Below are 24324 nucleotides of genomic sequence, written 5' to 3'. Positions count from 1 at the left end.
TAGCAAGTAATGCTCAAAATTCTCCAAGCCAGGCTTCAACAGTATGTGAACTGAGAACTTCCAGATGTTCAAGCTGGATTTAGAAAAGGCAGAGGAACCAGAGATCAAATTGCCAACATCCCTTGGATCATTGAAAAAGCAAGAGAGTTCCAGAAAAACATCTATTTCTGCTTTATGGACTACACCAAAACCTTTGTGTGGATCACAACAAACTGTGGAAAATTCTTAAAGAGATGGGAATACCAGATCACCTTACCTGCCTCCTGCGAAACCTGTATGCAAGTCAGGAAGCAACAGTTAGAACTGGACATGGAACAACAGACTGGTTCCATATAGGAAAAGGAGTAAGTCAAGGTTGTATATTGTCACCCTGCTTATTTAACTTAAATGCAGAGTATAGCAAGCAAATGCCAAGCTGGATGAAGCATAAGCTGGAATCAAGAAATATCAATAACCTCCAATACTCAGATGTCACCACCCTTATGGCAGAAAGTGAAGAAGAACTAAAGAGCATCTTGATGAAAGTGGAAGAGAAGAGTGAAAAAGTTGGCTTAAAACTCAACATTTAGAAAACTAAGATCATGGCATCTGGTCCCATCACTTCATGGCAAATAGATGGGTAAACAATGGAAACAGTGAGAGGCTTTGTTTTTTGGGGCTCCAAAATCACTGAAGTCATGAAATTAAAAGACGCTTGCTCCTTGGAAGAAAAGCTGTGACCAACCCAGACAGCATATTAAAAAGCGGAGACATTACTTTGCCAGCAAAAGTCTGTTTAGTCAAAGCTGTGGTTTTTCCAGTAGTCATGTATGGATGTGAGAATTGGACTATAAAGAAAGCTGAGCATCAAAGAATTGATGCTTTTGAACTGTGGCGTTGGTGAAGACTTTTGAGGTCCCTTGGACTGCAAGGAGATCAAACCAGTCAATCCTAAAGGAAATCAACCCTGAATATTCATTGGAAGGACTGATGCTGAAACTGAAACTCCAATACTTTGGCCACTTGATGTGAAGGACTGACTTCATTGGAAAAGACCCTGATCCTGGTAAAGACTGAAGGCGGGAGGAGAAGAGGACGACAAAGGATGAGATGGTTGGATGGCTTCATCGACTCGATGGACATGAGTTTGAGCAAGCTCCAGGAGTTGGTGATGGACAGGGAAGCCTGGCATGCTGCAGTCCATGGGATTCCAGAGTTGAACATGACTGAGGGAATGAACTGAAGATGATGAACCATAGGTGTAGGCTAAAATCTGTGTGTAGCATTATCCAATAGAATGCTCTGGACGATTTAAATGTTCTGAATCCACCCTGTCCAGTATGGTTAGCTACATATGACTATCAAGACTTTGAAATGTGCCTAGTGCCACTGAGGAACTGAATTTTTAATTCTAATTATTTAAAATTAATTTTAAATAGCCACATGTAGCTTTTGGCTACCTTAGTGAAGGGTATGATAATATTCAAAGAGAGTGTAAAGCTTTTAGCTTTTTTAAAAAAATCAACACTGAGTAATGGTCACTAATCACTTACAGGTGAACCTATCATCTTATTTTTTTTTAATTTAATAGTAATCTCTTTCAGCATTTTCCCAAGAGAAATGGCGGTCCTCACCTACCTATTAAATAGAAAGTAAATGGTGATTTTATTATATCAGATTTAGACCAAACCATTTCATAAAATGAGTTTCATGGTATTTTATATAGTAAATACTGCTAGGTAGTATTTACTTGCCTCTCCCATCTAAAATCAAGTGGTATATATAATATATCCAATTGCATTATATTGTATCACCTATCTTAGAAAGCTAACACCAGTGAGTTTTTTTTTTTTCTTGTTCAAGATATGAAAACTCTTTGCTAACCAAGAGTCCCGAGCACTGCCCTAGGGCAGTTGAAGGGCAGAAGTAATTTTTAAATATAGGAATTTCATCTGGTTACAGTAGGTTTTCCAAGGAACATTCAGCTTCTTTTTAACCCAAACTCTTCTTTTCCTCTGAATGAGTTATACTGCTGAGATATGACTCTCCTTTTTTCCCCTAGGGTGTGATACATTTGACATGTTTATGTCTCAGTATGAAAGACTTATGTCAAAGCAAAACTAAACACATTAATTAAAAGAAAACAAAAACAGACAAACAACAGTAACAACAAAAGACCTCTATCCCAACTTGACATTTCTAAGTCATATAAAAGTAGGAATAAAAATTAGAAGTTGACTATAGCAGATGGACAAATCAGCTGCCTAGTTTGAAAACAGCACAGCTAAGTAAAGAGCAGGCTTTTTGAGCATGCTAGCTGTTCTGTTTGAACTTTTTTTTTTTTTTGTTGTTGTTGTTTGAACTTTTTAATACTAGTTTACACAAAGCTTTTTTTTCTCTTTGTGAAGTTATAAATTTTAAAATGAGTATTTTGATGAAGTAGTGAGCCATATGCTAACGCTTTTAAGCATAGTGGATGAAAATTTATATTTCAAATATACACTTGGTAACCTTTTTCTTTATTTTTCACCCATTTCTTGGCATTTGTCATTGTTATCAGCCCTATTATGAAGGAAAATAGAGATTCCTACAAGAGTAGGAAAAGCATCAGCTATGCCATTTCTTTGTACTATTAGCTTTTTCTTCAGTTCATGATTTCTTTATTGGGATGTTTTCAAGCCAGTTGTCCATTTGGGGTCAGTTTTGTTTAAAACTAGATCATTTAATCTGTAAATTTATTTCATTAGGCAGTTTACAATTCAAGATATAACATATGACCATCTGACAGATTGAGAGATGGTGCCAGAGTCAATGTAAAATCTGTTTTTCCTTTCAGTTAAAAGAAACAGAATGAGGAATTTTCTTGATGTACAAATACACTTTGGAGATTACTGTTTTAATTTATTATAAAATTTAAACACAGTTTTCTCTAGTTTTTTGACATTACTTACACAGGGAGAAAATTATCACTGAATGATGGTATAATTTTGTATATACCTTTTACCAAGAAACTCAAAATTTATTTTCAGCATTTGAAATTTCCAAGTAATGAAAGGTTTTAATTTATACATGTATTTAAAAATTTATTTTTATTATTCCATCTATTATGCTTAACATTCTTTTTCCTATCAAAGACTAAATATTTTTAAACCTATATGCATGATCCTTTCTGAAGTCTGTATTTCTTATTCTATATTAGTTCTTAGGAAGTATCCATTAAATTTTTTGACCAATATCTCTTTGAAGCTTTTGAAGTGTTATAAATATAGATACTTTTGATTTTTAATTGGTTTCAGGCAAGATTAAATGATTTTTTAAAAATATGGAATCGTTGAACAAAAGAAAGATGATATAATCTTAATCATTATACCTTGTGTGTTAATTTTGGTGTGAATTTGCATTTTCTTTGAAAAATGTTTGTCTTAGTCCATAGCAATTACTTTCTCTTTAATAAATACTAGAGTAGTCTTATTTAAAAGAGATATGTGGTCTCCTTATTTGTCTTCCAGGCTCATGTCAGGCTCTACAATGAATAATAAGCAGATAACTTTAAATATATATATTGAGCTCTTTTTGATTAAACGGTTTTGTAATTTGGTTAGCTCTGAACTATGTAATTATGTAGTGCATTACTTTCTTTTTCAGAGATTGTTGTATAATAAATATCATACCAAAATTAACCGGATTTTTTTTCTAGGCAATGAGTTCTCTCGTGCCTTTTGGCAGTTTTGGTGGTATGGTTCGTATCATAAGACAAAAGCCATTTTAGCAATATTTTCTGACAATATTTTATTTTTCATTAACTTAAGCATATTGAATCAGCATGCCATCTCACTTTCATAACAGCTTTTAGCATTTGTTACTGAAAACTTGTTTCGTGTGTTAAATTTGTCTTAGAATGTTTAGGCCTGTGTTTTGTGGCGTACATCACGTCAACATAAAAAAATCAGTTTTCCAAAAGAAAAAGTACATTTTGGTTGATGACGATTCACTTTATTTACAAAAGGGATCCCCGTAGTTGTGTTTAAAAGTTGGAGACTTCCACGTGCTTATACTGACTTTTCAAAAAGTGAAAAAACACCAAACTGAGGATAGACAAGCACATCCGGAACAGCTCAGACTGACGGCTTTCTCTAGGGCTCTGTTGTCAGTTCAGCCATGCTTTCTTTTCCCATGGCCAAGTACTCTGCAGCCGGCTTTTTTCTCCCACCCCTGTTTTTGTCTGAGTCTTTGGTCCTCTGGTTCTCTGCTGCTAATTTCTAATAGACTTAAATGCAGTCTGGGGAGTAGCAGAGAATAGCATCATCATCTTGGAGCACTTTCTATGCATGTATCTATACGCTCATGAAAAAGTTTTTTTTTTTTTTTATGAAAAAGTTTTTTGAATTCTCTTGTGCTAGACTTTAGCCGTTTCTTACCTTAAAATTTGCATTATAACATTTGTTCTTCCTGATCAGTGTTTTTAGTGGGGCAAGCGATGAAGGGAAAAAAACAGCTGTAGCACAGAGTTACCAGTCGAGTAATCCAGGAAGTTCAGTGTGCTTTGGGCACACAGATAGAAAAAAGCCTGTACATCTAAAACAGAAAGGAAGAAACAAAATTGTCTTTGCTTGCTGATAATATGATCTTATACTGCTGCTGCTGCTAAGTCACTTCAGTCGTGTCCGACTCTGTGCGACCCCATCCCTGGGATTCTCCAGGCAGGAGCGCTGGAGTGGGTTGCCATTTCCTTCTCCAATGCATAGAAGTGAAAAGTGAAAGTGAAGTCGTTCAGTCATGTCTGACTCTTCACGACCCCGTGGACTGCGGCCTACCGGGCTCCTCCGTCCATGGGATTCTCCAGGCAGGAGTGCTGGAGTGGGGTGCCATTGCCAATCCCAAAGAATCAGTATTAAAAAAAAAACAACAACTTTATTTTTACTCATGAACACACAAACTGTGTATCTCCTAACTGTAAACTGAATAACTCTATTCTTTATTAAAGAAAAGAAAAAAGCCTGTAGCCCAGACCTTTGGGTTGGTGGAGTGGAGATCAGTTAGAGACTTCTTGAGCCTGAAGGATTAATAGGAATTAGCCAGGAAAAGCTGGCAAGGGAGAAGAGAGAGCAACACAGAGGAAACAGCATGTGTAAAGGAGGCTAGGGAGCCCAAAGATATTTGGGTATTTGGCCCTAGGGTGTGAGTTGGAGAACAGGTATAGAGAAGGATGATGAGGGTACCAGGGGGGACTTCTTTTGGCCCTGATAAGGACTGTGGACTTTAACAAAAGAGCAGGAGAAGCAACTGATGAATTTTTGTCAAAATAGTAGGAGAATCAGATTCTTATTTTTGAAAAAGCATTGTCTCTGCAGGGAAGAGAGATATTAGAAGGGGCCAGAGTGGAGGCAGAGAGGCTAGGAGGCTGACAAAGTGTTCTGAGAAGTATGAGTGATAGATAGCTTCTACTCAAGTAATAGCTATGGTGATAAAGAGAAATAACCTCTTTTGAGAGAGTTAAATAACCAAGTGGATAGCACTTGGCGATTCATTGGGTTGTTGGATCAGTAGAGAAGGGGAAGAAAAGTTTTATGCTTATTTTTCTGGCCTGAGGAATTAGGTAGATGAAAATGCCACTGAGCTTAGGAACAGAGCATTGAGGCAGTGCCAGGACGAGGGCAGGCGTGTTCAGACGATCATTTCAGTTCTGGGTGTTTTGCAGTTGAGGCATCTGTGGGCTATTCAGGTTGATTTATCTAGTAAGCAGTTGGATATATGAGCTTGAACTGAGCTACAGATAGTTAGTTCATTCATTCAGCAAATATTTATTGAGCCCTCCTATGCACCAGGGGGCTTCCCTGGTGGCTCAGACAGTAAGGCGTCTGCCTACAATGCGGGAGACCCAGATTCAATCCCTGGGTCGGGAAGATCCTCTGGAGAAGGAAATGGCAGCCCCCTCCAGTACTCTTGCCTGGAAAATCCCATGGACAGAGGAGCGTGGTAGGCTACAGTCCATGGGGTCGCAAAGAGTCGGACACGACTGAGCGACTTTACTATTCATATGCACCAGGAGTTGTTTCTAAAGTACTGGGAATGTGGTGATGAGTAAGACAGAGACGATAGCCCTGCCTTCACAGAGGTTATCTGCACAGATTAGAAGGACAGACCATAAAGAACAAAATAATTCGGATAGTCTAAGTGCTTTGAAGGAGACGAAATGGGCAAATGATCCAGGGACAGGTTCAGGTGGAGCAGAGATTAGACAGGAACCCTTCTAAGGACGTGATGCTTGAATGATGAGAAGAAACTAACTATACTGAGTCAGGAGAGAACATTCCAGGCAGAGAGAAGAGCCGCTGTACACAGTTCCTGAAGGCTTCCGAAGCCCACTGGAATCTCAGCTCTAATTTGTAACCCCCTTTTGTCAAGGTGTTGGGCCACCCCCATAGCAAGTACAGACACATCTTTTAATGGCTGACAGTGAATTGAGAAGAGACAAAATATACCCAAAACAAGTGATTTTTTTCCCCTCACTTTTCTTAGGCTAGCTTTTTAGTCTCTCTTGAATTATCTCTTAAACAGCGTTGATTCTCAATGTAACGCTGAAACAAACAGTTCACAATATTTCCGGAATTGTGTTGAATCTCTGAAATGCAGATTAATTCTGTTGCTGTCCTTTGCATCCTGAGTGTGAAAGTTGCTCAGTCGTGTCCGACTCCTTGTGACCCCATGGACTATACAGCTCATGGAATTCTCCAGGCCAGGACAGTGGAGTGGGTAGCCTTTCCCTTCTCCAGGGGATCTTCCCAACCCAGGGATCAAACCAGGGTCTCCTGCATTGCAGGTGGATTCTTTGCAAACTGAGCCACCAGGGAAGCCCAAGAATATGGGAGTGGGTAGCCTATCTCTTCTCCAGCGGGTCTTCCCAACCCAGGATGGGACCGGGGTCTCCTGCATTGCAGGCGGATTCTTTGTCAGCTGAGTTATCAGGGAAAGATGTATCATGTTTCCTAAATGTGTCTTTGTTGTTCTGTACTGTGGTTAGACGTGAAGTGATGTGACAGTCCCTCGGGTGCGTCCAGCTCTTTGCAGTACCGCGGACTGTAGCCCACCAGGCTCCTCTGTCCACGGGACCCTCCAGGAGAGCCCTGGAGTGGGTTGCATTCCCTTCTCCAGGGGGTCTTCCTGAGCCAGGGGTTGAACCTGGGTCTCCGGCATTGCAGACGGAGTCTTTGTCCCTGAACCATGGGGGAGGCCCACAATGGTCAGTGCGGACTCTGGAGAGGAACTTGGTTTTTCTATTTCCTGTTGTGTGTGAGTGTGTTAGTCACTCAGTTGTGTCCAGCTCTTTGCACCCCCATGGACTGTAGCCTCAGTCCATGGAATTCTCCAGGCAAGACTACTAGAGTGGGTTGCCATTAGCATTAAAAACCCAATAGAAGGCAGAGACGTAAATGGACCTTTGATAGTTCTTTACTGAGTCCCGGAAGGGTACAAGGCAAAAGAGCCTCCAGAAGGGCAGAAATACCCGCACTGCTTAACAACGCCTTACATGTAGGAGTCAAAGACTCTTCCTGCTTGAGCGGGGAGTCCTGGAACCAGAAGCTCCTTCTAACAGCAGACGATGCTTTGGCTCACACACGAGAATGTGTGCTTAACTTTTTGATTCCTGGTGATCGTTCCAGTGATAAAACCTAAAACCAATAGGAGATTTTTCTAGAGCAGTGTTTCTCTGCCTCGATGGTGCTACTTTCATGATGGGCCGGATAACTTGTTGTGGGGAGCTGTCCTACATTCTTGTGCTTTGTAGGATGTCTAACAGAATCCCTGCCCCTGTCACTGGATGCCAGGCATACACCCTCCTCAGCTGTGAGAAACAAAAATGAGTGTAATTATTGAAAAATGTCCCCCTGGGGTACAAACCACTCTTGGCTAAGAAACCACTGTTCCAGAGGAATTTTAACTGTTCTTGGAGAGGAGCACACCTCACGCTTCAAGGGTATGCCCTATCGAGCAATCAGTGATAGGCAGCAATTCCGAGATCTGCTAGTGGAATGAAATCAACCTCCATCACTTGGCGCCAACTCTGACGGAAAGGCTTCCCTGGTGGCTCAGACTATAAAGAGTCTGCCTGCAATGCGGAAGACCCGGGTGTGATCCCCGGGATGGGAGGATCCCCTGGAAAAGGAAAGGGCAACCCACTCCAGTACTTTTGCCTGGGAAATCCCATGGATGGAGGAGCCTGGTGGGTTACAGTCCATGGGGTTGCAGAGTTGGACACGACTGAGCAACTGACGCTAACGCTGATGGAAAGGAGGGCTGGCTTCTCCAGAGTCAGCTTCTGTCAGCCACGTGGTCCTGCTGGAGATGACACTGTTATCTTACACTCAGGTTTTATTTATTTGCCTGGTGGGATATACAGAGGTAAGAAGGAAAAATTTGAAGAGTAGTCTTTGCTAAAGCTGTGCCAGCCCAGAATATACCACTCAGTATTTAAATAACAACCAAATTATGTTTTGAGCAAGTTGAATGATGTGTATGTGTATATTTATCTGTTCTTGCATGGATATTCATGTGGGTATATACACATGTATGTCTGCATGTGTTTATAGTGTTACAGCTTCCTAACCGTTCATATGCTGGCTGCCTAGGATTGTGTGTATGCTTCTAATATTTCTTTAACAAATCACTTCCATTGTGTAGTCCTTACGTTATCTTTGCTTGGTTGATCACTGCATGAGATCCCACAGCAAAAGTCAAGGAAAAAAAGAAATTCAGCTGTTTTGGGAAGGTGGATTTGCTTCTTTCATGTTGTATTTATAGTTAATAACATACTTCCTAATGTCCTGTAGCATACAGATGTCAACCCTTTTCAGGCAATGGACCGAATGATGTTAAATATGCGAAACAGTATGCAGGAATTACAAAGAAACTTTGTAAGTACTAAAAGATGGATGAGAATGTTGTTTTCCATTATTGGCACCCTGTGTTATAGTGGCTTTCAACCATTTTCTAACCATGGTCCCCAGAAACTAAAAAATATATCTTACATCATGACCCTACTTGTGTACTGTATTATACTGTACACCTGAAATGAAAGTTTCATGAGAAAAGGATCATGCTGTTTACAGAGTCTATTGATATTTTCTATTTTATTTCATATTTTAAAAATCCTGATCACAACTTATCAAAATGATCTCATAATCTACAAGTTTGATAAATAGCATTACTTAAATTTCCAAAATAAAAAATTCAACCTCAAAAATATTTATTCTGGTGAAGGTCACTATTGTAAATGAACATTTTATATGAATTTAGATTTTTTTAATTATGTATAACTTGTCTACTTAAAAAATTATAGCATCTAAGTTATTAAGTTTTAGTGTTTAAAAATAATTCAAAATAGAAATTTTAAGAATGATATTTAGAAACTGGATTAGAGTCATATAGTCTGAATACTTATAAACTAGTACTAATCTTACTTTTCCACTCATGACATTAATCATAATCAAAATAATAACTTGATTCAATATGAAGACCAACCGTATTAATTTGGTCATCCAGTTTGAAATCTATGGATCATCTCATAATGTCCAAATCTTGGACATTAGAAGTGTAGCATTGGTACCCACAGAAGGTATAAAACTTCTTGGCATATGGTTAAATGGCTCAACATTGGCAAAATTGCTCACAAAAGTTAACCACTGACTATAAAAGTATCACATGCTTGAGGACATAACGTCTATAAACGTAAGCCTTGAAGTCTTTGACCTCAAAGATTTGAGGAATTCTAAGTGAATCACTTGTTATTCATTATTCCTTACGAGAGGAGTGTGAATTGGTACCTAAAATGGAAGGAGGTTAGGGCCTTCGTGAGGGTACCATTTGGATACATCATACTGATCATATACACTATCTTTACTAGAACTTACAGCTAGTGTTGTTGCTTATTTGAATCTTCTGACATTAGTTCTTCATATTTGACTGAACTCACTGGATATACAATCTATATTTATCTCCAGGGTCACCTTTCAATGGATCCAAATGGACATTCATTTAGTTCTTCCTCCGTGATGACTTATTCCAAAGTAGGAGATGAACCGCCAAAGGTTTTCCAGGCCTCAACACAAACCCGTCGGGCTCCAGGGGGAGTAAGTACTTTCTTGGAACTTTATAAAGTTACGGACGATAGATCACCTGTATCAAACTTTAACTATTAGAATTTGACTTGGTGCTGGTGCAGAAAAGAGAGGAGGAAGAAAACGCAAAGTGTGAAAAAGCAATAAAGTTGACTGTAGTTGTTTATTATTTATTTTGTTTGTAGTAGTTTATTTTAAGGCACTCTTTGTCTCCTCCACTGGTAGTGGGATCCATTCTGGACCTCTGCAGTGAAGGAACAGTGCAATAAAATGGGTCACATGAATTTCTGGTTTTCCAGTGCATATAAAAGTAACATTTATTCTGTTCTGTTGTTAAGTTTGCAATAGCATTATGTCTGAAAAAGCAGTGTACTCACCGTAATATAAAGGCTACCCGCTCCAGTATTCTGGCCTGGAGAATTCTATGGACTATATAGTCCAGGGGGTCGCAAAGAGTCGGACACGACTGAGCGACTTTCACTTTCACTTTCCCTCACTTGCTCCCCCACCTACCTCCATATGTGCCCCCAGGTGCCTTTCTTATCTTCAGTGTCTATTGATGTTTATTACCTTTACATGTTGACAAGGGAAGTAGACACTAAAGTCTTTATTTCATGAAATAAATGTCTACAGTTAGTTTATATTCAAAGTAAATGAATTTTTTAACTCATAAAATATTTCAAGTGTACAGACAGGACATAGAGAATAATATAAATACCCCATATTTCTTTAATCCAGTTTAGTGAACTCATAATGCTTTTCTCTATTTAAGTTGTCTTCTGTTTTCTTTTTAAGCAAAAATGCAGTTAAAATTTCCAATATGCTCCTCCCTCTTTGGTCCTTTTTCCCTTTCTCCCTCCCCAAAGAGAACCGTTTTCTTATACAGGCATACCTCATTTTACTGGTCTTCACTTTACTGCACTTCACAGATAAGTTGCATTTTTTGCAAACTGAAGGTTTGTGGTAATCCTGTGCTGTCAGGTGATAATTAGCGATTTTTAGCAATAAAGTGTTTTTATATTATGGTGTGTACATTGCCTTCTTAGACATAATGCCACTGCAAACTTAGTAACAACAGAATAGGATAAACATTACTTTTATATGCCCTGGAAAACCAGAAATTCGTGTGACATGTTTTATTGCACTATTTCCATCATTGCAGAGGTCCAGAATGGATCCTGCACTATCTCTGAGGTATGCCTGTGCCTGGAACTTACCATTTTTATGCATGCTTTTATGATTTCATTACTTATGTATGCTCCATATACAATATAGTGAATCATTTTACAGGTTTCTAAACTTTGTATAAATGGTTTCCTAGCATATGTGACTTTGCTCTGCAACTAGACTTTGCTCAGTAATTGCTTCTGAGATTTGTTCAAGTTAATATGTGTAGCTCTGGTTTCTTGATTTTATCTTCTATATAATGTCCAAAATATGAATATACCACAGTTTTAAAATCTCCTTTTCTAATGATAGATAGGTAGGTGTTTTTTTTTTCCAGAAACGTTTTAATAAAACGTAGGTGTTTATAATTTTTCACTTATTGATCTTCATAGCTGTCTCCTTGTGCAAAAAGGGCTAGGAATACTATTATTGGATTGGAGGAGGTGTGTGTCTTCATCCTTACCTAGAAATTACCAACTTACTATCATGTAGGGATTGAAATAGTTGACTCCTACAGATTTTGGTTTGAGAGTTGCCACTTCTCCATTTATTCGTTAGTACTTATAGTAAAGAAAATTAGGGGTTGCCTGTCTAATGGATGACTTAAATGAAAACAATATTTAAGTCATTTCATGACTGCTGAATAATTAATTGCCCTTACATGTATTCTTTTTTTTTTAAATAATTATACTGGTTCTGTGTGTCCTAGACATTTTAATTTTAAGCAGGTCAGGAAACATCAGAGAATTATTACCATAATTTTACTACCAGTTGGTAGTGGAACTAAGTATCCGTTATTTTTAGAGAAGTAGATTTATGTTCTTACCTGCATAGGTAAGTAGGTTCTGAGGAGTTTATATTCTATGTTTATATAAATAAAAACTAATTTTTATTTTCTTCATTTTTACAGGTAAAGGAAACCAGGAAAGCATTAAGAGACTCTGAGAGTGGACTAGAAAAAATGGCTGTTGGTCATCACCTCCATGACCGAGCTCATGTCATTAAAAAGTCAAAGAACAACAAGACTGGAGATGAAGAGGTCAATCAAGAGTTCATCAATATGAATGAATGTAAGTTATCAGAAAAAGTGGCATTCTTCCTCTCAAAGTTAAAATAGCAGCTGTGCCAGTAGGACTTGGTGAGAATTTTTTTAATAGAAACATTTTATATGATGTTCTTTAAGGCAGTTTATGAATTGTATATGTAGGCAATACGTTATCAACATAGTAATAAAATTGTAGTTTCATTGTAGATCTGTTTTTTCATAGTGATTTTTTAATGTTGAGTACCATTTATTTTTTGTTTTATACTTGGAAAATGGAATCTTTTGTTTTTTAGTAAAGCTGTCATTAGTAAAAATTAGTTTTTATATACTTGTGGTTATCAAAGAAGTATATTTGAAAAGCATGAAAAAGTACAAAGAAAGAAAATAAAATCACCCATAATTCCAACCCAAAACACTAGTATTAATGTTTTAGTATATATATTCCTAATAGTTTAATGTATATATAAACATATAAACACATACTTTTCTTTTTAAAAATTAGTAGTTTACCATCTATATAGTTTATATTGTGCTTATTTTAATTCCCAACTATAATTTTGAACAGCCACCTATGATGTTACTTTTTCAAAAACATTCTAAATGGTTACCTAAGACTTTTACCATAAATTGGCCATAATTTACTTAAACTATTCTGTATTGTTGGGCACTCAGGCCTTTGTATAGCTAAGATTTAGATATCTGATATTGTTAGATAATATATATGGATCAAGCTCATCTTTTCTATTTCCTATCTTTTCTACTCATTCTTTAATGCATTCAATTCTTTCTAGTGTCCTGACTCTTCTCATTATAGTTTTTAAGTTATATTCATTTCCTGTTTTTAGAAAATATTTTGAATAAAAATGTTTTATCATAGTAAAGAGTTTTAATTATTGTTTCATTTTAGAAAAAGAAATTCTCTTAAGGTTGGAATTGGAAAAAATTATTCTTATGCAATGAGATGAAAGCCACAACGTCTTCACCTTTCTTTAATTTTAACCTTTGCAATTTGGTCATATTTAAATATATACAGAATACTTCACAATAATTAACATATTGAAGAAAATTTTGGCAAAGTAACATTGTGGTACAGGCAGTCTGAAAGAACAAGTATTGTCATTTACTTATCGTTATTATAGAATTTAGATTACCTACTTCATAGCAACATAAATTGGCAGATGACTAACCTATCTTGGGAAACTGAAACAGAAACTTGTGAGGCCAGATTACCTAGTGAAATTGTGAGAGTAATAGAAAGTGCTAGCCCCAGGCGGAGTGTCCTCCAAGTACAGCGGAAAATGGGACCTCTGTGAGATGACCCAGGAAGAAAGAAAGACTGTAAGTCCGTGTCTCTGGGTCATGGGGTCCAGGGATAGAATAACGTGATATCCAGGCAGCTGTGTGAAAAAACAGCTCATCAGTAACCAAATTACCAGCAGAAATAGGAGAGGAACAAATACAAAAGGAAATATCTCTCTTGAGTCAAAGACCTTTATATTTGAAGCAGTTTCCTATCTCTAAGGTTAGGCCATTGGAAACACCAGGGAACGTGTGAGGAGCAAAGCAGTTACTGACAGTTGATACCTTAGTACTTACCCTTTTATTTTGATATTTAACGTAGGTGATGCTCATGCTTTTGATGATGAGTGGCAAAATGAGATTCTGAAGTACCAGCCAAGGGGACAATGGCGCAATCTAGATAACTCTAGGATGCGAAGTGTTGGTCATGAGAATTCAGGATCCCGAGAACTTGAAAGAAGGTAAAAGTTATTTCTAATTAAATTGCGTTTTTTAAAGACAAATTAGAAGGAAAGTTATGTAATTTTACCTCTGTTATCAGGAAGTTTTGATTGATGTCCAGGTGGTTTGTATCAATGTTTTGTGAAAGATGTAATAACTTTAAATTACATCTGAGTATTCCAACACAAATTAAAATTTGTACCTGAAACCCAATAATATTTTAGGATTGTATGACTAGTAACTCACTAGCAAATTATGCTTTAGACAGTGGGACTAAAATCCTCCTGAGGAAAAGTGATATACTATAATGCAGTTATTCTTATGCAACAGAGTCTCATCTGGAGAGAGTAGAAGCTGTACATTTTGTACTAGGTAAAGATACTGGCATTTAGGGATATGGTAAGGGGAGAGCTAAAAGGCTGAACAAAACTTCCCTAACAAGTCAAAATTGAGCATTTAATGGCAAACATGTTTTTAGATACTTATGTATTAAATAGTATGTTACAATATCTGTATTAGATATTTTGGAAGATATTTTGCAAAAACTTTAGCCTCATTTGGAATTACCTTTTGGAATAGATGTGAAGTACAAATTGCTAAAACCAACTTTAAAGATGAGACTTGGACACATTTAGTGTGTATTCTAGAGTTACAATTTAATTTGGTTCTCTGGGGGAAAATTGAAAACACTACCTAATTCCTGTTGACATTAGACTTGAGAGAGAGAGAGAGAGAGAGGCCTCCCCAGGCCTCAAAACAGAAATCTGTTCTAGGCTATAAGAGTGGAGGATCGCTGCAGAAGGTGGAAGGCTGCCCAGAACCAGCGAGCAACAAGTGGGTACCGAGGAAACGGAAGCCTTGTGCAGAACGTTGTGTGCTAGCATCTTTTATTTTAAAATACTTGTCTAGGAATTTTGAGCCCTAATGTTCTCCATAGAAAACTTGCTCCCCTATTAATTGTAAACCATAATTGTCTCACTTTGAAAAGTTCATTGATAAAAACCTAACAGTGCTATAATCAAACCTAAGTTTGACTGTGAGATTCAGCTCCCAGCTAGAGAAAAGCATGCTCCTTAGAGATGGTTTAGAAATCTATAACTCTGTCAGTGGCATTTTCTGTAAACCAGCAGTGTCCAGCTGAACTTTCTGAAATGAGTTTTTGCAGTGATGAAAGTGTTATACATCTGTATGGTAGCCACTATCTGCATGTGGCTGTTGAATCACACTTGAAATGTCACTGATACTGCCAAGGAACTGAATTTTGAAATTCCAGGTTATTTTAATTGATTTAAATGTAAATGATGTGGCTAGTGGCTACAATGTTGGATAGCATGGTTCAAAGGTAAACAGTTAAATCTGTCTCAGAGAAGCAGCTGTTGCTCTCTTAAATGTTGAGTGAAATTGTCTGCCATTATGTTTTTCAAAGCTATTATGGAACTCTTGAGATAAAACTCACCTTAAATTACAGTGGCCTTTATCAAGTTTGTGTTGATGTTTTAATGACCACTTAAAAATGATATTAATGTTCATATGTATATTTCCTAGGGAGAAACATCATCAAAGTCCAGCCATTGAACATGGAAGAAGATCAAATGTTTTTGTGGACAAACTCAACATCAAAGGATCACCTGTGAAAATCAACAAAAAATAAATAGCATTGCATTTGATTTCTTTAGTTTTGGTTGTTTTGACAGAGAAAGTAATGGTGCTGGGTGATATATGTAAGACCAATCTTTTGTTATTAAATCAGTACTGTTCTTAGCAACTTTCTTCTGAATGTTCTTGAAAGTGCTCGCTTTATATTGTCCCTACTTTAGGAATAAAACTTGAATCTTCAACAGTGCAAGCTGTTAAACATTCTATAACACTCTTTAAAACATAACACGTATTGATTTTGCTTTCATAATTATTTTTATATTGGTTATGTTTTCCCCTGTATACTCAAGATTGAACGTACAACTGTTCTAGCATATAAAATTAGTAAACTGCTCAAAAATAGTCCAAGTTTTTTTAGCAACACTATAATAGAGTGATGTTAATAAAGGCTAAAATTATTTAGGTCAAATTTTATAATGTGTTTATGTAGCCAGCCAGCTTAAAGAATTTTTTAAAATAAAGCAAAAACTATACTAGTACTCCTTTATAGAAAATTAGTTATTATTTTGATAAAGGACATAAAGAATAAGCAAATAGTTCATTTTTGAAGAGATTTTAAATTGCTAATATACCTGAATTTTCTCCTTATCATTTCTTTATTTTTCTTTTTTTTCCATTTATTTTTATTAGTTGGAGACTAATTACTTTACAATATTGTAGTGGTTTTTGCCATACTTTGACATGAATCAGCCATGGATTTACATGTGTTCCCCAACCCGATCCCCCCTCCCGCCTCCCTCCCCATCCCATCCCTCTGGGGCTTCCCAGTGCACCAGCCCTGAGCACTTGTCTCATGCTTATCATTTCTTTATACAGTGTATTATTTTTTGTTCTGTATTACATTTTTAACACTCATCAGACTTTCCATTGACCTTTCTCTTTACATCTTAAGGTAGCATATTTCTGTTCTCCTTTCTCACAGACAGCTTAATTTATCTCCATAGTTAAGATTCTAAAGTTGGATTGTCCTTGGAGAAACTCTGCTCAGTCTCTTTGTGACATTTAGAAAAATGCATTTGGTATTCTGCAAACCTTAATGATTGATTGTCTCAAAATTTCTTAGACAGGTGATGTGTGTGTTTGAGCAAGGTACTTAATAATTCAACTGTTCCCTTTTTAATTATACTATTTAAAAATTCAGCTCTTTAATTTTTTGTTCTAGAATTAGAGCATTGATCTGTTTATATAAATTTAAGCATAAAGCTTATGAGAATATAAAATCTTAACTTTTTAAGTTTTTGTTGTTTCAAAGGGAGAAAAAAGAACAAAGTCAACTAACTCTATAATCCTAATATCTTCCTTTTTAAACTTTGGAATTAGAATTGTGTAATTGGGCTTATACTCCTAATTTTCTATATCATATCCTGTTAATATTACTAGTTGTGTTTCATGCCTTTAGTCACTAAAATAAAATGCATATGTGTCATCTCATTTTTAGAATGGAAAGTAATTGAGCATGTATCAGTTAAAGATGTTAAAATTTTCCTCTTATGAATAATGAGTATACTAATAACATACTATTACACATTGGGAACTTATCATAAAGCATAGGTTTTAAATAATATGTTTGTGTAAATTCACTGGATAAACCAAAGTCCAGTAGACACTGTAGTTATTCTTCTAAATTATTACACTGATTGCTAACTCAAATCATTGTATTCAAATATGAAACACACTTGAATAAATATTGTACTTACAAGAGTATAACTTCCATGCATCATATAACAGAATTCATAAATGCTTTTTTCACCCCAATTTGTTCACTGTGACAATCATGTTAAAATTGAATTAAATATGTATTTCCTCTTCTGCTACAGTGCTTCCTAGGGGGCTATTTATAAAATATGTGACATCCAGAGATTAAATGTCAATTCTTTACATTCACACACTACTGAAATTGACTTTTTCTGGAATTTATTTTTATCCTAATTCTGAAGTCAGTGAAAATCACTCAGTCGTGTCCAACTCTTTGCAACATCATGGACTATACAGTCCATGGAATTCTCCAGGCCAGTGGGTAGCCTTTCCCTTCTCCAGGGGATCTTCCCAACCCAGGGACTGAGCCCAGGTCTCCCGCATTGCAGGCGGATTCTTTACCAGTTGAACCGTAAGGTAAGCCCATTCTGAAGTCAACTAGTATAAAAAAGAAGGCTCGCCATAAATTGTAGTTCACATATTATTTTTTTTTATGGACAACCACTGATCTTCCTGGAAGTCTGTGTCTTTGGGGAATATAAGGATATTAACTATTTGGTGAATGTGGCCTTGACAGTAAGGCCAAGTTGAGTAGTTAGGTTCCTTGCTACTTTAGCGATTTTCCTGGTAACTCAGTCCCAGGGATACGTTTCCATTACTTACTTTTATGATTTCATTATCTATTACTATCACAGGGCAGAGGCAGAAGCACATTGGTGTCAAATGATGACTTGCTCATGGCCACGTGATGGTATTTGGATGTGGGCCCTTTGTAAGGTTATGAGGGTGGAGCCCTCAAGAACATAATTAAAGCCTTTGTAAAAGAGACCGACTCAGTGGGCTTGAATTTGATCAAACTCTGGGAGATAGTGGAGGACCGACTGGCATGCTGCAGTCCATGGGATCGCAAAGAGTGGGACACAACTTAGCAACTGAACAACAACAAAAAAGAGACCCTGGGTCTCCCTGGTGGTTTGGCGGTGAAGAATCTGCCTACCAACGCATGAGATACGGGTTTGATCCTTGGGTTGAGAAGATCCCCTGGAGGAGGAAATGTATTTTCCTGGAGTATTTCCCACTCCTGTATTTTTACTTGGGAAAATCCAGTGGACAGAGGAGACTGGTGGGCTACAGTCCATGGGCTTGCGAAGGGTCAGACACGACTGAGCAACTAAACAACAAAAGAGACCCTAGACGGCTCGCCTGATCTTCATACCTCGTGTGCACACAGTGAGGAGTTGGCTGCCTATGAACCAGGACATCCCAGACACTGCCACTGAATCTCCCGGAGCCTCAATCTCAGGCTGCCCACCCTGCAGAACTGTGTGAAATAAATTTCAGTTGTTTACAAGTCACCCAGTCTAGTGCTTTTGCTATAGCAGACTAAATGGACTAAGACTGTGGTATTCGGCCAGTCAGGCTAGGATATTTTAGAGATTCTACTGAGGTTTGACTAGACCTTCCCTTCACTGCAGTGAATCAGGACCTTCATTGATCTTTATTCTTATTTATTATAAAATGAGTATGAATTAGCAGAATGTGCATCTACTTTAATATAATGTATGTTTTGCCATTTTAAAACTTAACAGAAATAATTTATAAAGTGTACTCAGAAACCTAGTTGGACGGTTTTTGGTTTTTTGTCTTCCAGTTCTTTCTGTGGAGCAAACAAAAGTTTATTACTTTGGTTAAAAGTGGTGATTAACAAAAAAAATTAAGAACATACTTGGTGTAATAATTACAGAAAAATATGAATATAAATATACACACAGGAAGAGTATGAATTTTTACTCTAGGAAATTTAGTTTGTTAAAATGGTAATTTCAAAAAGCAATTTCAAAAGTAACACACTTTTTTACTTAAATTATATCTTAAAATTAAAACCTTAATTTTATTGCCATTTACATAACTATTATTTAATTTGTATATTTTAAACAAATACAAAGGTTTATGAAGACTCAATTTTTGAAAGCCCACAAATAAAGTTTGCTTAAAAGTATATTCAACATTAATGGATTTATTCATCAAAGTCAGTCCTTTACTACAAATTAACACATGGTTGATATAAAAAAATAAGTCCAAAATTCATCATCGAATCTATGGTTTTTCTTGCCTCTTGTAATTTACTCTGATTTCTATATATTTGCTCTTACTCATTTAACAAGTATTTATTGAGCACAGCAAGGAGTACAGCAATTAACAAAACCAAATCACTGTCCTTTTGGAGCAGTTCTCATTGGGAGAGTCAGACAATAGACTGTGTAAGGTGTGTCTGGATGTATCTAAGAAGAGCTCTGAAGGAAAATGAAGCAGTGCACAAACGTAGGGAAGAGCTTGCTGTTTTAGAAGAGCTGGTCAGGGAACACCTGATTGAGAGAGGATATGTGAACAGAGGAGAAAGGGAAAGAGCTTTGCCTGTATCAGGAGCAGAGCACCGGCTCTGGTTATGTGAGGGTCAGCCAGGAGGCGGGGAGGAGAAAGAGCAAGTGAAGCAGGGCTACGCTGGCCTGGCTGCTCAAGCAAGGCTTTGGAGGTGCTTATTCTGAAGGTTAATTTAAAAAAAAATTTTAGTTATTTAAATTTTTAAGGTAATGAAAAGCTTTCAGATTAAAATTTTAGTTATAAAAAATTTCAAGCCGACGCTAAAGTAGAGACGACAGTAACAGTGCTCACTGGCTGGGTGTTTTCAGCAGAAAAGGAGACCCTCGGGTTTTAAGGATCCCTTTTAGTGGCTCTGAAGGGGCTAAGGCCGAGCAGCTGCGGGGCAGAAGCTCTAAGGTCAGATGGGCTGACAGCAATTCCGTCCAGACAGCGGTGCTTTGAGAGGTGGGGAGAAGGTGCAGATTCGGGATCCATTTTTTAACGCAGGGCCCATAGCACATGCCGACTGACTAGAGCAGGAAAGTCAAAGAGGGGTTCAAAGTCACATTTTTGGTCCCGGCAACTCGAGGAAAGGAGTTTCCGTTGAGACGAAGACTGCAGAAGAAGGTTTTGAGGGGAAGATCATTAGCTCCAATGTCTCCAAGAAATCGAAGTGGAATCTCAAAGATGCTATCTTCTATATAGACTAGACATATCATGTTTAACATCGAACAACGATAGAACGTCTTGAAACGAGAAAAACCACTTGTAGATTTTTTTTTTATTTTCCCAAGTTTTTTACAGATCATATCCTGTAGACTATTTTTTCATATTTTTGTAGTCGCATTAATAACGATTTTGCATTTTTAAGTTAAATATAAACATTTCTCCACTTTGCTGTTACAGGCAAAGCAAATAAAGGCTGTATCTTTCTGGCAGCGTGCATTAAAAGCCTGATTAGCTACGCAAAGCGGCTGCACTTTCTCTTCCCAGTCGGTAGAGGGCAGCCGGGCAGCGGAGGATGCCGCTCTGCCCTGAGATCCGGAAGCTTCTCCCTCTCTCTTTTTTTCTCTCCTCTCTCGTACCCTTCGCCCCGGAAGTGCTCTTCGGCGCTGATTGCCGGCGTGACTTTGACCGTTTCCAATAGCAGTGCTGGTTGCTGGACAGAGCCGGAGTCGCCGGACCTTCTCGCCTGTGCTACGTTCGCCATGAGGTTGCTAGGAGCTGCCGCCGCCGCGGCTGTGGGCCGCGGGCCGCTCCCGCGGGTCCCCGCAGCCTTGGGCTGGCAGGGGAAGCAGGTAGTGGAGTCCGGCGGGGCGAGACCGCACCACGGTCTGTCCCCGGGACCTTGGGGTGCGTCCGGAGCCAGGGGGGAAGCGACACCTCTCCCTCCCTGGCATCTCCTTAACTGACAACTCCAAATGGACCTCAGTGTGAAAAGCCCCCTGGGTGTCTGCACAGCTGCTGGTTATTCATGAGCAGCGTCTCGGTGCCCTGGGAGGTTGGGCGGCCTCCGGTTAAGCCTCGTATTTTTAGTATACCTTAAAAAGAGGTAACTGGAGTGAAGATCAAGACAACTGAAAAATTAGTGTGTTCAGGGCTCGAACCCAGGGCTTCTGGCACATTATCCAGTGCTCTTTTCAGTACAGAGTGTCGTTGGGCCGAGTGCTATCTCTTTTAACTGACCCGTGTTATTTGATTTGTAGCCTGACCTTCCCAGTACCTTTCTTTGGTTCTGTCTGCCTTTTGCGGGACGCGGGGAGAGGTCGCAGAGCATTCAGTTCAGTTCAGTCGCTCAGTCGTGTCCGACTCTTTGCGACTCCGTGGACTGCAGCACGCCAGGCTTTCCTGTCCATCACCAACTCCCGGAGCCTACTCAAACTCATGTCCATTGAGTCGGTGATGCCATCCAACCATCTCATTCTCTGTCGTCCCCTTCTTCTGCCCTCAATCTTTCCCATCATCAGGGTCTTTTCAAATGAGTCAGCTCTTCGCATGAGGTGGCTTAAGTATTGGAGTTTCAGCTTCAACATCAGTCCTTCCAATGAACACCCAGGACTGATCTCCTTTAGGATGGGCTGGTTGGATCTCCTTGGAGTCCAAGGGACTCTCAAGGGTCTTTCTCCAACACCACAGTTCAAAAGCATCAGTTTTTCACTGCTCAGCTTTCTTTGTAGTCCAACTCTCACATCCATACATTACTGGAAAAACCATAGCCTTGACTAGACGGGCCTTTGTTGGCAAAGTAATGTCTCTGCTTTTTAATATGCTGTCTAGGTTGGTCATAACTTTAGTTCCAAGGAGTAAGCGTCTTTTAATTTCATGGCTGCAGTCACCATCTGCAGTGATTTTGGAGCCCCCAAAAATAAAGTCAGCCACTGTTTCAACTGTTTCCCCATCTATTTGCCATGAAGTAATGGGACTGGATGCCATGATCTTAGTTTTCTGAATGTTGAGCTTTAAGCCAACTTTTCCACTTTATTCTTTCACTTTCATCAAGAGGCTCTTTAGTTCTTCTGCATAAGGGTGGTGTCATCTGCATATCTGAGGTTATTGATATTTCTCCCAGCAATCTTGATTCCAGCTTGTGCTTCCTCCAGCCCAGCGTTTCTCATGATGTACTCTGCATATAAGTTAAATAAGCAGGGTGACAATATACAGCCTTGATGTACCCCTTTTCCTATTTGGAACCAGTCTGTTGTTCCATGTCCAGTTCTAACTGTTGCTTCCTCACCCATGATAGGTAGGAGTTGATCCTTTCCTGTCATGCAGACCTTTGCTCTGCTCGCTGATATCCCTGGATTTTAATCAACTAAGTGCTGATCACCCAGACTCCGTTTTACATTTTCTACTTCCCCTTGTCTAAAAGTGGCTGCAGTGCATTTTGGATGTGCAGTCCTATAGGGAGAGATTTATATTGTGTCTTGATTGAATAAAATGCAGAATTCCCTGTCACCACTGGAGTAAAATAAAGTTAGAGTAAAATAAAGTTGTTGTTGTTGTTTAAAAGTTATTGTTTTGGGGTAGAAGGAATTGGCAACCTTTTGTACACTACCTTGAACATATTGGCACCTCTGCATACAGCTTAAAAATCCTCAAAAATCCTTGCTAGCTGTGAAGCTGTAAGAAGGAACGGGGGAAAATCAAAGTAAAATTTAGAGTGAAAACTATTTCCTATTAAAGCAGCTGTTGGGAACTTACCTTTCTGATTTTATCAGCCCGAGTGTATGTTTTCAAACCTGTACCATTTAGTAAAAATATCTGTCCATTTATATTTATTTAATTAATTTGAATGTATTTTTTCTGTTTTTTTTTTAAGAGTATGCCTGTCTTGTTCTCCCTTGCAGTCTTTTCTTTGGTTACAGGAGTTGATGGTTGAGACATTCACTGTTTTGCATTTTTAACCTATCTCCTACTCCGTTTTGTGTTCATTGAGATTTCTTAGAGGAGAGATGTCCACTCAGCCCTTTCTAATTGTCCACTGTTATTTCATAAAAAGTGCCCTGAATTGAGCTCTCTTTATTTTTTCAGGCTAGTTGGAAGATCTGCCGATGGTGTTCCTCAGGGATAATTCCTAATGAAAAGATACGAAATATCGGGATCTCAGCTCACATTGATTCTGGGAAAACTACATTAACAGAACGAGTGCTTTACTACACTGGCAGAATCGCAAAAATGCATGAGGTATGGGGTTCATGGTTGACTTCAGATTAGTTTGACCTTGGTTTTGGTTGTTTGGTAAGGATTTAATAAACTTCACAATCCTGAAAGATTAGAAGGATGGTAACCCTGGAAATTTAATCAGAGTCACAAAGTGGGTAGCCCAGGTTGGCTTGAAATGTTGCTCTGAGGAGTTTCTCTAGAAATCATCACTGTGGGTATCCTGGGCAGACTGTTTTTTTAAGAATGTTAAGTCAGTCCGAGAAAACCATAATTGAAAAAGACACATGTACCCTAGAGTTCATCACAGCGCTATTTACAACAGCTAGGACTTGGAAGCAGCCTTGATGTCCATCAACAGGTGAGTAGAGAGAGAGACACACATACATGAATATTACTCAGGCGTAAAAAAGGATGTTTTAGTGAGATGGAGTCTGTTATATACAGTGAAGTAAGTCAGAAAGAGAAAAGCAAATATTGTATATTAACATATATATGTGGAATCTAGAAAAATGGTTTTGGTGAACCTATTTGCAGGGAAGGAGTGGAAACGCAGACGTAGAGAAAGGATTTGTGGACACAGTCGGGGAGAAGAGAATGGGGTGAATGGAGAAAGTAGCACAGACGTATATGCTCTGCCGTGTGCAAAATACACAACTGGTGAGAAGTAGCTGTGTCACACACGGATCCCAGCCTCGTGATCTGTGACCTAAAGGGGTGTGATGAGAAAGTGGAGGGAGGCTTAAGAGGGAGTGGGTATATGTACAGTTATGACTGAGTGATGTTGATCTGTGACAAACCAATGCAACATTGTAGAGCAGTTTTCCTCCAATTAAAAAAACAAGAATGTTAGGTCAATATGATACACCCCTAAGCAGCCATTAAAATACTGTTTGCATACTTTGA

At 38.3% G+C, this 24324-nt stretch overlaps 2 protein-coding genes across 5 annotated transcripts in view; both read left to right on the top strand.

Annotated features, from left to right (window-relative positions):
* MLF1 (myeloid leukemia factor 1) overlaps positions 1 to 15893 on the top strand; it is a 29460-nt gene extending 13567 nt beyond the window's left edge. Inside the window, exons 3-9 of one of the 4 annotated variants that reach the window (XR_006270413.1) lie at positions 3677 to 3718; positions 8808 to 8891; positions 9978 to 10106; positions 12172 to 12331; positions 13928 to 14066; positions 14820 to 14880; positions 15592 to 15893. Coding sequence is in view for 3 of the 4 variants with exons in the window: in XM_043473901.1 (XP_043329836.1) it covers positions 3677 to 3718; positions 8808 to 8891; positions 9978 to 10106; positions 12172 to 12331; positions 13928 to 14066; positions 15592 to 15697 (660 nt within the window). In the remaining variant the exon portion in view is untranslated. The remainder of the gene's footprint in view (positions 1 to 3676; positions 3719 to 8807; positions 8892 to 9977; positions 10107 to 12171; positions 12332 to 13927; positions 14067 to 14819; positions 14881 to 15591) is intronic. The other 3 variants (XM_043473901.1, XM_043473902.1, XM_043473903.1) reach the window with 3 other exon arrangements.
* Positions 15894 to 20847: 4954 nt separating this feature from the next.
* The window catches only part of GFM1 (G elongation factor mitochondrial 1), a 49991-nt gene continuing 46514 nt past the window's right edge, over positions 20848 to 24324 (top strand). Inside the window, exons 1-2 of the mRNA XM_043473898.1 lie at positions 20848 to 21056; positions 23290 to 23442. Coding sequence (XP_043329833.1) covers positions 20967 to 21056; positions 23290 to 23442 — 243 coding nt within the window. The 5' untranslated portion in view covers positions 20848 to 20966. The remainder of the gene's footprint in view (positions 21057 to 23289; positions 23443 to 24324) is intronic.

The sequence above is a fragment of the Cervus canadensis genome, chromosome 7 (assembly GCF_019320065.1).
Source record: "Cervus canadensis isolate Bull #8, Minnesota chromosome 7, ASM1932006v1, whole genome shotgun sequence".
In the NCBI taxonomy this organism is placed as follows: domain Eukaryota; kingdom Metazoa; phylum Chordata; class Mammalia; order Artiodactyla; family Cervidae; genus Cervus; species Cervus canadensis.
Note: the sequence above shows the minus strand (reverse complement) of the source record. Positions and strands in the feature narration are given on the sequence as shown.